We start from the raw sequence: 15469 nt of genomic DNA, 5'->3' as shown, positions 1-15469 counted from the left end.
ACGCATAGCTATGTTGCTGAATTAAAACATTCATGGAGGGAAATTAAACCTGATAGAATGAATAAAACAAAACTGAATTGAATTGAATTAAAAAATTTGATGTAACAGATAATGATTTACACCCTGTCACATACAACACAGCCATTGTGTTTCTTTTTCCTAATGACAGACATTTGACTTCATGAACAAAAATAATAAATTTTGACTTTCACATGTTTTACTGTATGTTGACTCGGAATGTAATGTACCGGAGGCCACACCCACCGTGGGTAGGTGACCACACCCACCCCAAACTCCCCTGTCCCCAGCTTCATCCACTCTCATCTGGTCACCCTAGTATTGGCTATGCGCCTACAGCATATCCTGCTAGACATTATACATTCAGATCAGGTTGGATTTATAAGTGTAAGGTCTGATAACCTCAGAAGATTGCTTCACTTGATGTGGTTAAGCAGGGAGGACGACGCTCCAATCGTGTCCTTCTTCCTAGATGCGGAGAAGGCTTTCGACCATGAGGAGCAGGGGTTTTTTGTTGCATACTATGAAAACTTTTGGGTTCTTAAATTGGATTAGAGTGATATATGCAGACCCACAGGGATTGATATCACCCTCCTTCAAGCTGTCATGGGGCACAAAGCAGGGAGAGCCGCTCTCTCCATTATTGTTATTTCTTGAACCTCTTGCAGTAGCTGTTAGATCGAACCCAAAGACTGGTGGGGTTAAAGCTGGAGGAAGAGAGCACAAGCTGTTTCTTTATGCAGATGACATTTTGTGGCTATCCACAGACCCTACCTCTTCAGCCCCCATATTATTAGGTTTATTTGAAACATATTCAAAGATATCAAGTTACAAAATTAATTGGCGCAAGACTGAGGTAATTCCAGTATCGAGAACTTGTCATAGGGGAGTAATTAGTTCACTGTAATTCAGATGGATAGATACAGGAATGGTATACCTTGGGTTAAAACTTGTGCAGATCTTACCAGTATAATGCAAATTAATATGTCTCCGCTACTTCAAAAGATTAAAACAAAATTAGATAGATGGAAACTAATAAATCAGAGTTTATGGGGAAAGATAAGCATAATAAAAATGGTAATTGCACCTCGGTTTAATTATCTGGGATTACCACATGTAGAGTTGTATGGAATATCATTTGAAATGACAAAATTGGCTAAACATTGGAATAATGGAAATACTAATGAACTTGCATGGATGCAGATAGAAAATGAACTTGCTGCCTCTTTGGAGCCGATAGAGGCATCGTCACAGAGAAATGTATCAAGCAAGTACATAACGACCCAATCTGGGAGCATTCCAGAGAGACATGGATAAAAACTCAGAAATTGTTACATATCTCTAAATATAAGCAAGGATAATCATCAATTTGGAACAACCCATTAATACGATCAGTCAGTCTTTTATAAAATGATGGCAAACACTGTACGGTAACTGTGAAAACTTAAAAAAGATATGAGAAAGAGATCTGAACTCAAACATAGAAGCAGATAAATGGAAAATATGGTAGCAGATGTCAGCTGGTCAGTTAGAGATACGATGGGAAAATTTACACATTACAAAATAATTCACAGGTATTATTATACACCAGTTAAAATACCAAAAATAGACTCATGGATGACAGTTATTGTTGAAAGTGTACAAATGAAACAGGTTCTTTTCTTCATTTAATGTGAGAATGTTCTTTTGTTTCTCCTTCATGGAAACAAGTAATTAAAACTATCAGCGAGTGGTTGCATAGGCCACTGCCAGAATCTCCCCAGCTGTGCTTATTAGGAGACCGCTCCCTCCCACCACCATGTATATACAAACAACATTTGGGGCTTGCACTGGCAGGTTTTATCACCGCTTCAAGGATTGTTTTCCACCATCGGAAGAGCCAGACAAAACCAGATCTTGCTGAATGGTTAAAATTGATGATAGACAATGCCTCTTTTGAAGATCTAATGATTACCAAGTAAGGTTTTATGAAGTTTGGTCTAAGTTTCTGATGTATATAAAGAAAGGAAGTAAATATATTTTATTTTTCACTTGTCTCCACAGTTTACTCTTTGTTTTTTATTGTACTTGGAGCTAATTTTGTTTGTCCTGATTTATTTTGTTTTGTTTTCTTCTGTTTGTTCTGTTACTTATTTTTCATTGATTTACTGTAGCAACTGGTATTGTGTGTCATTATGTTTGTATATATTGGAAATGTTAATTACAAAAAACATCAGGTTTAAAAATCAGATTTAAGCCGAGCCAACAGATGCTCTGGTGCTACAGTAGCTGGAGGGGATGCAGCGCTCACCTCGCAGCTCCTAATAACACACAGTCCTGTCGTTTTATCAGGCGTTTTGATTTCAAATCAAAAGTTTGGTGTGTCATTGCCTTTTATATCCAGTGTTCTGATGTATTCTCTGCCAGGCTATGGATAATCAATTGTTTGAATCAGTTTGTATAAGATGGATCTCCTTTGTAATATTACATTGGTTATCTTTTCATTATCTTATCATTTTAATATGATGATTGCGTCCTTTGATATTTCTCTTTATGTTATTGTAGATACAGTTTCTTTAACCTTTATGGAAGAATATTGTCTTTTTATACCAATACTAATTAGTTTTTATCATATTTTATTTTTTACTTTGGTTGATTTGTGTGTGTGTTTTTTTAAGCAAATTAATGTCCTTTGATTCTTCTATTGTATGATATGTTCCTATCATTCTATTGCATTTCTAAATTTACAGTGTTTATAAATGGAGGAGCTCGTTGATTTTTATTTTTGTGCGTGTGGAGGTGCTGCTGGCGTCCTCTGATTGGTGGACTCCAGGGGAAAAAGGTTATACACAGAGGGTTTGTTGCTGTACTGTTTATTGTGCAGTTGTTGTTTAATTAAATGAATGTACTTGATAAAGGTCTAAGAACTGAAATGTTGTTAATAAAGTGAGTACAAGTGACGTACAGTGATTCTCAGTCAAGGTCTTTTTTTATCCTACACACCTGACAATAAGATTTAATGATGTTGCAAGAACTTTGCTGAGGTTGATACTCAGTTTAAGAGCTAAAATGATTAGTTGATTAATCCATTAGTTGATCAACAGAAAAATAATCGCAATTATTTTTCCAGCAAAAGATGCCAAAGCTTTCTGTTGTCCTCTGTGATGGTAAATTGAATATCTTTGGTTTTTGAGTGATGGTCTGACAAAACAGTCTGATGATTTCAGAAACTGTGATGGACATTTTTCACAGTTTTTTTTTTAGATTTTAGAGACTCATTTATTAATTGATTCTTTAGAAAAAATAATCATCAAATGAGTCTATAATGATAATAATCGTTAATTGTCAGTGCATTTTTACTAAACCTCCCCAGTTTGGTAAAATTCACACACAGGTTTGAACTTCTTGTCCTTTCTGCCATGACTGAACACCCTTTTCAAAACAAACTGGAAGAGACTCCCATGTTAAATAACTGTAACACACAAACTGAAAAAGGACATTGATTATGTCAGAGTAAAATGATCCTTAGGAATCAGAGGATTTAGTATTTGTTATCTAGAAATCTTTTAGATTGAGCGATTTATTGTAGGGATGCACGATACTGGATTTTTGGCCGATATCCGATATGCTGATATTTCCAACACATTGTGGCTGATTGCCGATACCGATATGTGCACATATTTTTTTCCAGCTGGCTGAGGAGACTATTATGCATGCAAGCATAGATTGTACTAAGTATGATCAAGAAAGGCAATATATGAAGGAAGAACTTAGGAAGACTGGAGTTCAGGAGCTCAGCATTAAAACTTTAATGAACCTGCCAAGCGGGTGGAGCAGTAGTTTTCATTGAGTTTATTAGACAGACAGGATTAATGTGTAGGATTTAATCTCTGGTCCACACCCCGGACCAGAAGGTGGCGGTAATGCACCTAAAACGCTGATTGCCGACCGCCGTTATAAGCCAAAAAGAAGAAGTTTTTTTTTTTCCAAACAGAGTGATACATCCTATCAGCCAGGGCGTTTCCTATCTGCGCAGCCGAACGTAGCAGCCCCTCCGAGGACTACTTTACCCTAACGGTCCCGGTGCTTCCTCCGCAGGCTCCACTTCACTCAGCTGCTTCTTCCCACTTTAACCTGAATAACAGCCCGGGGCTCGGTGCTCCGGTTGGATCCAATCGGAGAGCCGGGGCTAACGTTAGCTGAGAGGCTAGCTGGCTGTACTTCCCTCCAGCCATGCTGCTGCTAACGCTCCGCTAGCCTCTCAGCTAACGTTAGCTGGGAGGCTAGCTGGCTGTACTTCTACCTCCCAGCTAACGTTAGCTGGGAGGCTAGCGGAGCGTTAGCAGCAGCATGGCCAGAGGGAAGCACAGCCTGCTAGCCTCTGCTAGCCTCCCAGCTATCGTTAGCTAAGAGGCTAGCGGAGCGTTAGCAGCAGCATGGCTGGAGAGAAGCACAGCCAGCTAGCCTCTGCTAGAAGAAGCAGCTGGTCTGACAGGCAGCTGAGTGAAGTGGAGCCTGCGGAGGAAGCACTGGGACCGTCAGGGTGAAACAGTCGGTGGAGGGAAACACAGTCAGGCGGCGGAGGAGAAGGCCACATATCGGCCTCTCATAATTGGCAGAAAATGTTCATTTCGGGCCGATGCCGATATTTCATATATCGGCTGATACCGATGACGTGCCGATAATATCGTGCATCCCTAATTTATTGTTTAGTCTATAAAATGTCATAAAATCCTGAAAAATGCCCATCACAAGTTCAAGGACATGTCTTCAAATGTCTTCTTTAGTCAACAGTCCAAAACCAAAAGTTATTCAATTTGTACAATGATATGAAACGGAGAAAAACAGCAAATACCCACATTTGAAATCTGATAAATGACTTAAACTATTAATTGATTATTTTTGTTGTCAATTTTCTTTCAGTCTGATTGTCTCACCATTTCTCCGAATTCCCACTCTTATCACACACACACTTCATGTCAGCTCTGCTCTGCTGTGTTCCTCTCAGGTGCAGAGAAGCTGTAGAGAAGAAGAAGAGGGAGGAAGTGATGTTCTCTCCTCAGCTCACTGTGACTGTGAGCTCAGTGAGAGTTTGAGGCCGGGACAATCCACTGACCGTCCTAGAGCAAAAACACCCAATTAGCTAAACTCCTGTCGTGCTCGGCCTGACACCTCGCTCTCCTCCAGCCGCTCCTCTCCAGTCACCAGTGCCATGGCCTTCACCCTGTCAGAGATCATGGCAGTGAGGCGGCAGCAGTCACAGGCTCAGTCACACACCCAGCGAGGCAGCAGGACGGCGGTGGAGGTGGATGAGTACAGCACCAACCCCACTCAGGCCTTCACCTTCTACAACATCAATCAGGGACGCTTCCAGCCGCCGCACGTGCACATGTGAGTAGATCCAACAGGCCTGTAGAAATGAATCATATTCTAGTTTACATCTCCTCTGATTGTTTCCCTTTTCATTCATCCATTCATCCATATCCTGTTTTTTTCATCACTGGACATCTATTATCCTTTAAGTGAAGCAGCTCTTTAACCAGATGAGACAGAAGGATCAGCCAAAAGAAGAATCTTTCATGTTCATTTGAGGAAAAAGAAAAAAAAAAGACAGATATTCTTGAGATTTATGTCACAACAGTTGTGAAATTCACTGGACAACATCATTAATGAAATATAAAAGTTGCTTTAATGATGTAACTTGAGTTTTTTTGTCATGACTTAGCCAAAACATTACAATGTGAGACTGTTTCTCTTCAAAAGTCCTTGAATTCGAAGAGCGTCTGGGAACTCCTGACCTCCTTGGTGCCCATGACTTTTTCTTTCTGCTGTGGAAGTTGTTCTATTTGATTCTCTCAAACCAGGAATTCTCACATAACAGCTCAGATGGCTTTTATTGAATTCATCTGCCTTTATTTTAGACAGCCGTATGTAGGAGACATGCCTTTACTCCTGATCTCCTCTGTGTTATAAGCATATTTTGTCATATTTTAAGAAGAAAACTTTTTTGTTTTCTCATCTGCTCCTGTTTTAATTTGCTGTAGAAGCAAACACTTCCTTCAAATTAACATGTTGTCTTTCAGCACAATTTGCACAATACTAATTCTGTCTGTACATGTCATACTCACTATTCTGCTGCTCTGAGTTTCCCTCTTTAACACAAACACTGTTCTCACTTACTTATCATTCTTTTTATTCTCAGTGGAAGTGCAGTATTTTAAGATAGTTCAGAAATGCATTTAAAAAACATTCACAGCAATAAATGTGCATTTTATTTTCATAATCTTCATGCAGTGAACGTATGATATTTAGTTTGCCAGTTATTACAAAGATCTTTTCAGGCTTTCTATCGTTGCTATGGTGGTTGCTATGGATGCTGCTAATGAATCATTGTCTTTGCGTCGTGTAGTTATCTGAGCTGTTATGTTATTTGTTATTTTATGTAACTGTTTGATGGCGTTCTTTTAATAAAAAAAAGGTCGATTTTCAGAGCGTCTCATGGATGAACTGAATTTGAAATCTAGAATTTGAAGCTTTGTGATTTGCTGACAGGAGAATCTGTCCAAAAGTATTTTCCACATTGTCAACATGTTAAGGCTTTTAGTCATATCTTTAACATTTCTCAACACAAAAACACAGAAGTGTCCTTAATAACTCAACAATATGATAGATTCATGTTAAAGCCATCAGTTTAAATTATTTCTCCTTTGATTCTGAGAAATAAAGTTACATCTAAAATAAATCAACATCTTTACTTTTTCATAATTTTATTGTGAAACTAACATGTTTTGTGCTGCGGACCAACGTAGCTCTTACACATTTTGATGTGAGACTGTGTTGATTCATTCTCTTACATTTCTGTACACTCACTAGTGAACCTCTCTCTGTATTTTATTACTTTGTGACTCACACTTCTTTCCGGCTGTCCTACATGCATGTGTATCTGCTTTCCCGCTTCCCCTTGTCTCTTGTGGTGCTGGGGTGCACAGGAGGAGGAGGAGGAGGAGGAAGAAGAGGAAGAGGAGGAGGCAGGACTGGGTGTTATCGTACCTGGAGGAGAGCTCACTAAAGTGGGCCACGGTTATTCACCAGCTCCCCTCTTCCCCCTGGAGACCCCGTGGATGAGCACGCTCACTGGAAATCCCACAGGACTCTGCTCTTTTTCTTTATCTGCGCTTTATTCTTTCTCTATCTCTGCACATTTCTCTCTCTGTCTCTCTCTGCTCCGTGCTTTTATTGTGGCCTCTCGCTCTCGGTTCCCGCTATGTCTCTTGTTTCTTCCTCCGCCTCAGTCTGTGGGGATGATTTTCTGCTGGATACTAATTCAAACTTCTTTCATTGTCAGCCTCTTACCACAGAGACTTTGCATACAGCGCTGTGTCTCTTCATCTTGTATTGTTTAAGCGCACCACCAGCCGCAGTGACCCCCTTTTTCTCTTCCTCTCTCCTTAAAACTTTATTGTCTTTTGTTCTTTTCCCCTCGGTTCAGGGTGGACCCGATGCCCCATGATGCGCCCAAGCCGCCGGGCTACACCCGCTTCGTGTGCATCTCAGACACTCACTCCCGCACTGACGCCATCCAGATGCCGTACGGGGATGTGTTCATCCACGCTGGGGACTTCACCGAGCTGGGGCTGCCCTCTGAGGTCAAGAAGTTCAACGACTGGCTAGGTCAGCATCTCTGAAAGTTGCGGCTGTGGATGCAGAACAGGTCACAGGCCTGTTTTCTGTATCTAGGTCTCCTTGTAACGATCTATTAATAAGGCTGGGTTCAGTACAAGGGTAAATTTACTCACTCTGGGTGCTTTGCTCAAAGTTTTTTTTAAGAAAACTTTGAAAAAGGAAGGATTCTTTGAAGTTTTCAGAATCTCAGGGCTACAGCAGGCTCACTTTTTCAAAAAAATACTTTTCACTGCAATTTAAAGGACCAGTGTTTTGCATGTCACTGCAAATTAAAAATATCCTCCATTTATTGCTGACAATTTTCCAAGCATACTGTAAGCCATTAAAAATAAGTTTGTCTCTTCCAGAATAGATGAATCCTTTCATGCTTGTTGGTGAGTTCAAGGATGCTCTGAGAACATCAGAGATTTGAGTCGGGTTTGAACAGCAATTTTCTTAAATGTAAAATTCCCCAGTCTGCTTATTGTTTGGCTTCTGTGTTCAATTTTTGACAACAGAGCTCCTGAATGCAGCGCTTTGTGGTGATTCTCCAATCTTAGAGGATTTCCTTGAACACACCACGAGTTTTTAAAAATGTTCTCTGTGCACAACTGCGCTACCACACAGCGATAACTTCCACAACAAAAGCTGACTGAACGTTCATTGTGATGGACGGGAAGACTCTGCATGTTAATTTTCATACGGTACAGAAATCAACTGAAACCAAAGAAGAAAATGAATTCAGCTTTGAAACCCACACTGTGCTTTGGGAAACAGTAACGTGAAGGAAATCTATGTGTGATTTGTGGTCAACATGCAAAACCGGCAGTATGGTCCTTTAAGTGTTGTGTGAGTCTGGTTTGTGTTACTGACAGAGACTGCAGGTTCATATCTGTGTAGTTGAACACTGACAGCAGACAGAAACAGGAGGAACAAACCACTGACACAAACCAGGCGGTAAAGTTCACTCTCAGGACAGAGTAGATGGTCCTTATTCTGAATTTCATTTCATCAGACTCCTTTTTAGTATCCTTTCTGGACATATTATGGCCTTATTAGATGGGTGACAGTAGAGAGATAACAGATCCCAGCCAAATGCATGTTGGGGATGTTTTGTTGCCAACTTAACCTCTAGGACATCCTGTGAAAGCCTATTTTTGATACTATTTATAGCTTTTTCTGCAATAGCCATCACCTAGTAGTTTACAGTCAGAGTCTGCCATTCCTACATGAAAACAAACTCAGACAGGACACTCACGTCAAGATTTTAATCATTTATTGTAACTTTTTTAGCATTTTATTTTGGCTCTGTGGCTCTGCTCATGTGATGCTCCGGAACAAATTTGCGCAAGCTCAACACAGACTGTCCCTAAGCTCACAAACCCCTCAGTAGAGCCTGAGATACACAACATTTAATGAACATGAACACATTAAAAAGAAACACTAAGAATTCAGAACCAATCAGAGGGAGTTAAATTCTGAAGCAGGTAGCAGTGTATCAGTGAAGGCAGAACTCAGCGTTGTTGTAGACAGACTGAATGAGCACCAAATGTTAATATAGACCACCTATTGATAGAAGCAGGACTTGGGCATACATGTTTGAAGGTTGTATGGAACATGTGACTATAACAGACTTCGGTGCCTGTCTGAACTACTGTGAGGCTCCATAGCTGATGCATCAAGGTCCACAGTGTGTGTACAAACATTTAACTTAATGCAGAAAACAATAGGCAGTGCTGGTGTAATTTGATTATGAGGTGTCATCAAATCAGTCAGGACTGCAAACCTATGGATTTTAATTTTAAAGGTTTTGGTCTCTATACCAACTCCTGAGGGAAATATCTGGCTCTTTAACAGCTAAAGAGCCAGCTAGTTGATGTCTGTTTGCTGTTTGGTGCTGGGCAGCTAGCATGCTAGCTTTAGAGAGTAAGCCAAAACAATAAGCCGAAAGACGCTAAAACGCTTGTACATAGACGCCCCATAGATCTGGGGTTAACTGCAGAGTTGGGGATAACTCTGTGCAGGTTCATCACTATGAGCCAACCATTTCACATACAAGTAGTCATGTGATCCATTGTTAATACAGAAATATTGATTACAGCCACTTCAACTAAAGGTCTATTAGTTTTCCAGAGCTGTCAGCTGCATCTCTTGGATTTCATCAGCATATGGAGTTTGCTCAGTTGTCATGACGGCCCTGCTGACTAAGTGTGCTTTATTCGTGGATAATATGCAGAAATCCCTCTGCTGATGATGGCAAAAATTAAAAAAATAGGAGGTGTAAGATTTCTTTTTATCAAACCTGTCCAGCTGAGGAAATGCTGAATTTTTACCAGGTATAGAGGGCACCATGTTGAATCAGTGGTGCAATAAAGACATTAGGATTATTAATGATTTATTACAAGAAAATAGTTTAATGTTATTTCAGCTCAATTCACCTCAATTGTCCAAATCACAACACAAGTTATCTCAGGGCACTTTTCACATAGAGCAGATCTGGACTGTAATTTATAGAGACCCAAGATTCCCCCATGAGCAGGACCTGGCGACGGTGGCAAGGAAAAACTCCCTTTTAATGGGAAGAAACCTCGAGCAGAACCGGGCTCTAGGTGGGCGGCCATCTGCCTTGACTGGTTGAGTTGAGAGAGAAAGAGGGAGGGGGAGAGTCGAGAGAGAGACACAGAGAAGCACAATAACAACAATAATAACAATAACAACAATAATAATAGAAATATGACTAATAATAATAGCGATAGCAATGGGTGCCAAACTAAGATGCCAAGTTAGTAATATGCATTAATGGTACATGAATGCGTACAGATGGAGAGGAGGAGGAGGAGGAGAAAGGAGCTCAGTGCATCATGGGAAGTCTCCTGGCAGTCAAGGCCTGTAGCAGCATAACTAGGGGCTGGTCCAAGGCGAGCCTGGTCAGCCCTCACTATAAGCTTTATCAAAGAGGAAAGTTTTAAGCCTGCTCTTAAACGTAGAGAGGGTGTCTGCATCCCAGACCGAATCTGGAAGATGGTTCCACAGAAGAGGAGCCATATAGCTGAAGACTCTGCCTCCCATTCTACTTTTAGAGACTATAGGAACCACCAGTAAGCCTGCATTCTGGGAGCACAGTGTTCTAGTGGGGTAATACGGTACTATAAGCTCTTTAAGATATGATGGTGCCTGACCATTAAGAACTTTGAAGGTGAGGAGAAAGATTTTAAATTCTACTATACAAGGTGAATAGTATTGGTCCAAGCATAGAACCTTGTGGAACTCCGTGTCTAACTTTTGTGTGCATGGAGAATTCATCATTAACGTGTACAAACTGAAGTTGTTCTGATAAACAGGTTTTAAACCAGCTTAATGCAGTTCCTTCAAATTAAATGTTCCAGTCTCTGTAATAAGATGTGATGGTCACTGATGTCAAATGCAGCACTAAAATCTAACAAGACAAGTACAGAGAGAAGTACTTTGTCCGATTCAGTTTGGAGGTCATTTGTAACTTTCACCAGTGCTGTCTCTGTGCTCAAATAAACTATTATTTCTATTATTATAGAACTGATTGGTGACTGCTTTCTCAAGGATCTTAGAGAGAGAGGGAAGGTTAGATACAGGTCTAAAGTTGGCTAAAATACCTGAATCAAGAGTAGGCTTCTTAAGAAGAGGTTTAATTACAGCTACTTTAAAGGACTGTGGTACATAGCCTGTTACTTATTGTTATTATTATTATTATTATTATTATTATTATTATTATTATTATTATTATTATTAGTGGTAGTAGTAGTAGTATGGACTATATATGGAATATTTTCCTCTCACTTTTTGCCTTTCTTCATATTTGAGATTTTCAGATTAAGCAATATGCCTCCTTTGCACAATATGGCAAAATTCCTTTTAAAAAAAAGAAAGAGTAACCACTTTTTTCTTAGTGTTATAAAATGCTGTGCTTGCCAGAGAAACTATTGAAAAGAGCAAATCAGCATGGAAAAGAGACTTGGAAATTGATTTGAATGAGCATGATTGGACTAAAGCCATAAACTCAATTAATTCTTTATTTATCTGTAATTGGCTACGTGAAAAACAGTTTAAGATTTTTAATAGGCTCCACTTTACATCTTCAATATTAAACAAATTCAAATTCCCAAGTCTCTCCATTGTGCATAAAATGTAAGTTACACACTGCCTCCTATATACATTGTTTTTGGTCTTGTCCTATAATTAAATCTTTTTGGGACGGCATCTCCGTGGAAATTAATTTAATCTTCCATCGGAATATAAATACTCATCCATCCCTTCTTCTTCTTAATGTTAATAAAGGGACATTAAACCTAAATAAAACTGAATTTAAACTTTTGGAGAAACTTTTGTTACTGGCAAGGAAATATATATTACCTAAATGGATTGAGTCTGAGCCCCCAACAGTTAATATATAGTACAATGAAATACTTCTTCCCCTAGAAAGACTGTCTGCAGTCCTGAGTGGCAGTGAAAGGAAATTTAGGCAAATATGGATTTTTTAAAAAATCATGTACCACAGGCAGTTGGAAATACCTTACTTGCAGGATTGCCTATCAAATTTCCTTTATATTTATCACATTCTTAATTATGAAAGAAGCTCAGTTGATTCATAGAAAATATACGGATTTCTTGTAATTGGCTTTTTCTTTATTATGTTTCTCTTTCCCTTCTTTTGTAGTATGGTGTTGTATCATTTTGGGGCTACTACGTAATTACTTTCTTTTTTTGAACCTTGTTTTGTATTCGGGTGATTTTATCGACTTGCATGGGACTAGCATCTGTTTTTCTTGCAGAGCATTGACTGGGCATGTTATTTGTAATTATTTCTGGTGTTGTTGTAGTTGTCTGGGTTGGTGGGATTGGGCTGTTCGGGGAATTGTTATTGTCAGTATATTTTTCTTTTGTCTTACATGTATGGTGTTAGTGGGTTCATTGCAGCATTGATAGAAATATACTAAACAAACAGCTGCATGGACATGTCCACATGTCCATTGAGAGTGTTGAATCACTTTAATATAGATAAATAATAAAGAGTAGCACATCAGATATTTAGTCTTATGAATATATTTCTACATTGAGAACCATAAAGAGTTGAGAAGAGATTTCTTTGCAATGCATTTTTAAGTCACTCCCTTCCGTCAAACAAAAGTGTGAGAGCTTTACAGAGCTCATACTTGTCTTCTTTGACTTTTTGCATCTCCAGCCTCCGCTGGAAGCATCTTATCTCTGTACTGAGTCAGGAGCAAGTGTAAGTCTTATCATCGCTACGTGATATCTGTTTGAAACTGGAATGAAGTGACCTCGTGCGGAGCCGAGCGACAGAAAGAACTGTTGATTTGGTGAATCTACAACAGTTTGAGCGAGCAGAGCGAGCTCTAGTTTTTGCTATCGTTGCCATCGTCGTCATTGTCATCGGCATCATCAACACCGGCACAAACCTCCCCGGGAATGGCATAAGCCTGTTAGCGGGTGCACGGGCCTTTGTGTGTTCTCTTTCACTGAGGGAGGGGAGCAGAGAGTGGGGGAGATAAGGGGAGAACTTGTTGTCCTTTCCTTCCTCTCTTTCTCTCTCTCTCTCTCTCTCACACTCACACACACACACAAACACGCGAGCTGCAGGGAGCGCGAGCTGCAAATCCGCTAGCCTGCACTCCAGCAGCGAAAGAGGCAACGGGAGAGACGGGAAAGAAAAGATAAACCGAGCCAAACGCGCCTGCTGCTGCCTCTGAAGTCAGTCTCTCCTCTCTCCATCCCTTCCTCCTCTCCTCCGCCGTTATTTCCTCCTCCCTTGCAACCCTGCCATCTTTTCCTCTTCCTCTCGTCTGCTTGTATAAATATTTATAATCTGGCCCCTATTCTTTCTCTCTCTTTCATTCCCCCTCTCTGTCACACACACACACACACACACACACACACACCGTCTCATTCTGTAGATGAATGTAACTCCTGCTGTTTAGTGTGTGCAGAGCAGATTTACAAGGAGATCAGGTTTAGCGTATTCATTCGGAGGAGTCTCTGTGCAAACTGAGCCTCGGTCAGGTAACACCATCTGCTCCCCAAATTTTCCGCTCTTTCATCCTTCCTCTGGTGGAGTCTCTTCTCAGTCTTTCTATCTATATCTTCCTCTTTTGCTCATACTCTTCTGTAGAGTTTGTGCTTCTAAAATCTGCTCACTTCTCTCTATCTTTTTCACTCCTTTTACCTTCTTTCTCTCCATTCTGATTTTCCCTTTTTCTCTTATTCCACATTCTCCAAACCTCTCTCCCATTTCAGCTCCTCTCTCTCTAGCTCGGTGGCAGCTCTCTGCGATTCTTCTCTCAGCTCTTATTTTTAGCAGGAAGTCAGCCGGCTCTCTGGGGCCGCTGGCAGACGCTCAAGGCTTTGTCAGGGATGGTGAGCGCTGCAGGAGAAGGGGAAAAGAGGAGGAGAGAAAGGGGAAGACTGAGGAGGTTGGAGATGATATTCACGCAGGGAGAAAGGAAGGAAGAGGAGTTAAAAAATGAGAGGATGACAGGGAAAGGGGTGGAGGAGGGGGGGAGGTTTGAAAGGACTGGAGAGGAGAGGAGAGGAAAGTGCCTTTCCCCAGATGAAGTCTGCCTTACCTGAGCAAACTCACAGCTCAGTCACTTTAGAGACAGATGCCAAACTTCTGCCCATAGTTGTCATGGTGATGCATGTAGGTCCAGTTGTCAATCACTGTTTGAGGACTCTCTGTGTGTGTGTGTGTGTGTGTGTGTGTTTCCATCTTGCATCTTTGGTCTTTATTCAATTCTTGAACTTTGTAGTTCGGACATCATCAATTAAAGACAACTACAATCTTGTCATTTTTGTCAGTAATTTTCCTCAGTAAAGTTTTTACTGATGCAATGTAGTGCTGAAATCATTAGATGACTGATCAATCAGTCAATTGATTTGAAATTAATCGTCAACAACAAATTTAATAATCCTTTATCAAGCAACAGTATCAAAACCCTGATTTCAGCTTTGAAAATGTGCGTATTTGCTGTTTTTCTGGCAAACTGAACTGTTGGTCAGACAAAACAGGCCATTAAAAAATGTTTCCTTGGAATCTGGGAAATTGTGTCAGACATTTTGTACTTAATCAATATTAAAAATAATCAGGAGTTGAATCAGGAATTCAGAAACATCTCCCACTTTGAATTGATTCCAAATCTTCTGTTTCCTAAGAATCATTTAGCTCAGATTGCATCATTTTCCTGTTCTAAATGTTAACCGTGTCTGAACAGTCCCAGTCAGTGAAGAAGAGAACAGTGGACCAGCTCTGTGCACACTGGATGTTCTTGTTGGTTGTTGTACAGATGTCATTTTCTTGCTTAAGTTTTGTCAGTGACATATGAGAAAAAAGCTAAATAACCAGCATCAAGAAGATTAACATATGAAACCTGAAAAAAATACATGAAACCATTAAATAAGATTAGAGTTGAAGGTCAGTTCAGGGTTATAACTTGTATGTTTAGAGTTAGAGCTCTCTTCCCACTCTTTGTAGTAGTATAATTCTGTGCATATAGGGGACTGAACCTGCACTTTTACATGTCTTAGCCCATTTACTGCCAATCATGTAACCTTTCCATCACAGATAACCATTCTGTTTACCCCCCCGTTAACACATACAGACTTAGAGACTGGAGAGGTAACAGGATAGCTAGTCATTGTGAATCCAACCTCACTTCACTTGCTGCCACTGGATGCTGACACTCAGAAGCCCTCTTCAGATATGGAATTTCTGGCGTCATCAAGGTGTTAAAGCGATGCCTCTCTAATTCACACTTATTCAATT

At 40.2% G+C, this 15469-nt stretch overlaps 1 protein-coding gene across 3 annotated transcripts in view; it reads left to right on the top strand.

Annotated features, from left to right (window-relative positions):
• The window catches only part of mpped1 (metallophosphoesterase domain containing 1), a 94917-nt gene that overhangs the window by 8262 nt on the left and 71186 nt on the right, over positions 1-15469 (top strand). For 2 of the 3 annotated variants that reach the window (XM_042402853.1, XM_042402855.1), the window contains exons 1-2: positions 4732-5388; positions 7487-7668. In XM_042402853.1, coding sequence (XP_042258787.1) covers positions 5210-5388; positions 7487-7668 — 361 coding nt within the window. In that variant the 5' untranslated portion in view covers positions 4732-5209. Of the gene's footprint in view, positions 1-4731; positions 5389-7486; positions 7669-15469 lie in introns of those variants that run through there. The other variant, XM_042402854.1, reaches the window with a different exon arrangement.

Source organism: Thunnus maccoyii, chromosome 23 (assembly GCF_910596095.1).
Source record: "Thunnus maccoyii chromosome 23, fThuMac1.1, whole genome shotgun sequence".
NCBI lineage: Eukaryota > Metazoa > Chordata > Actinopteri > Scombriformes > Scombridae > Thunnus > Thunnus maccoyii.
This window is presented reverse-complemented; position numbering and strand designations above follow the sequence as displayed.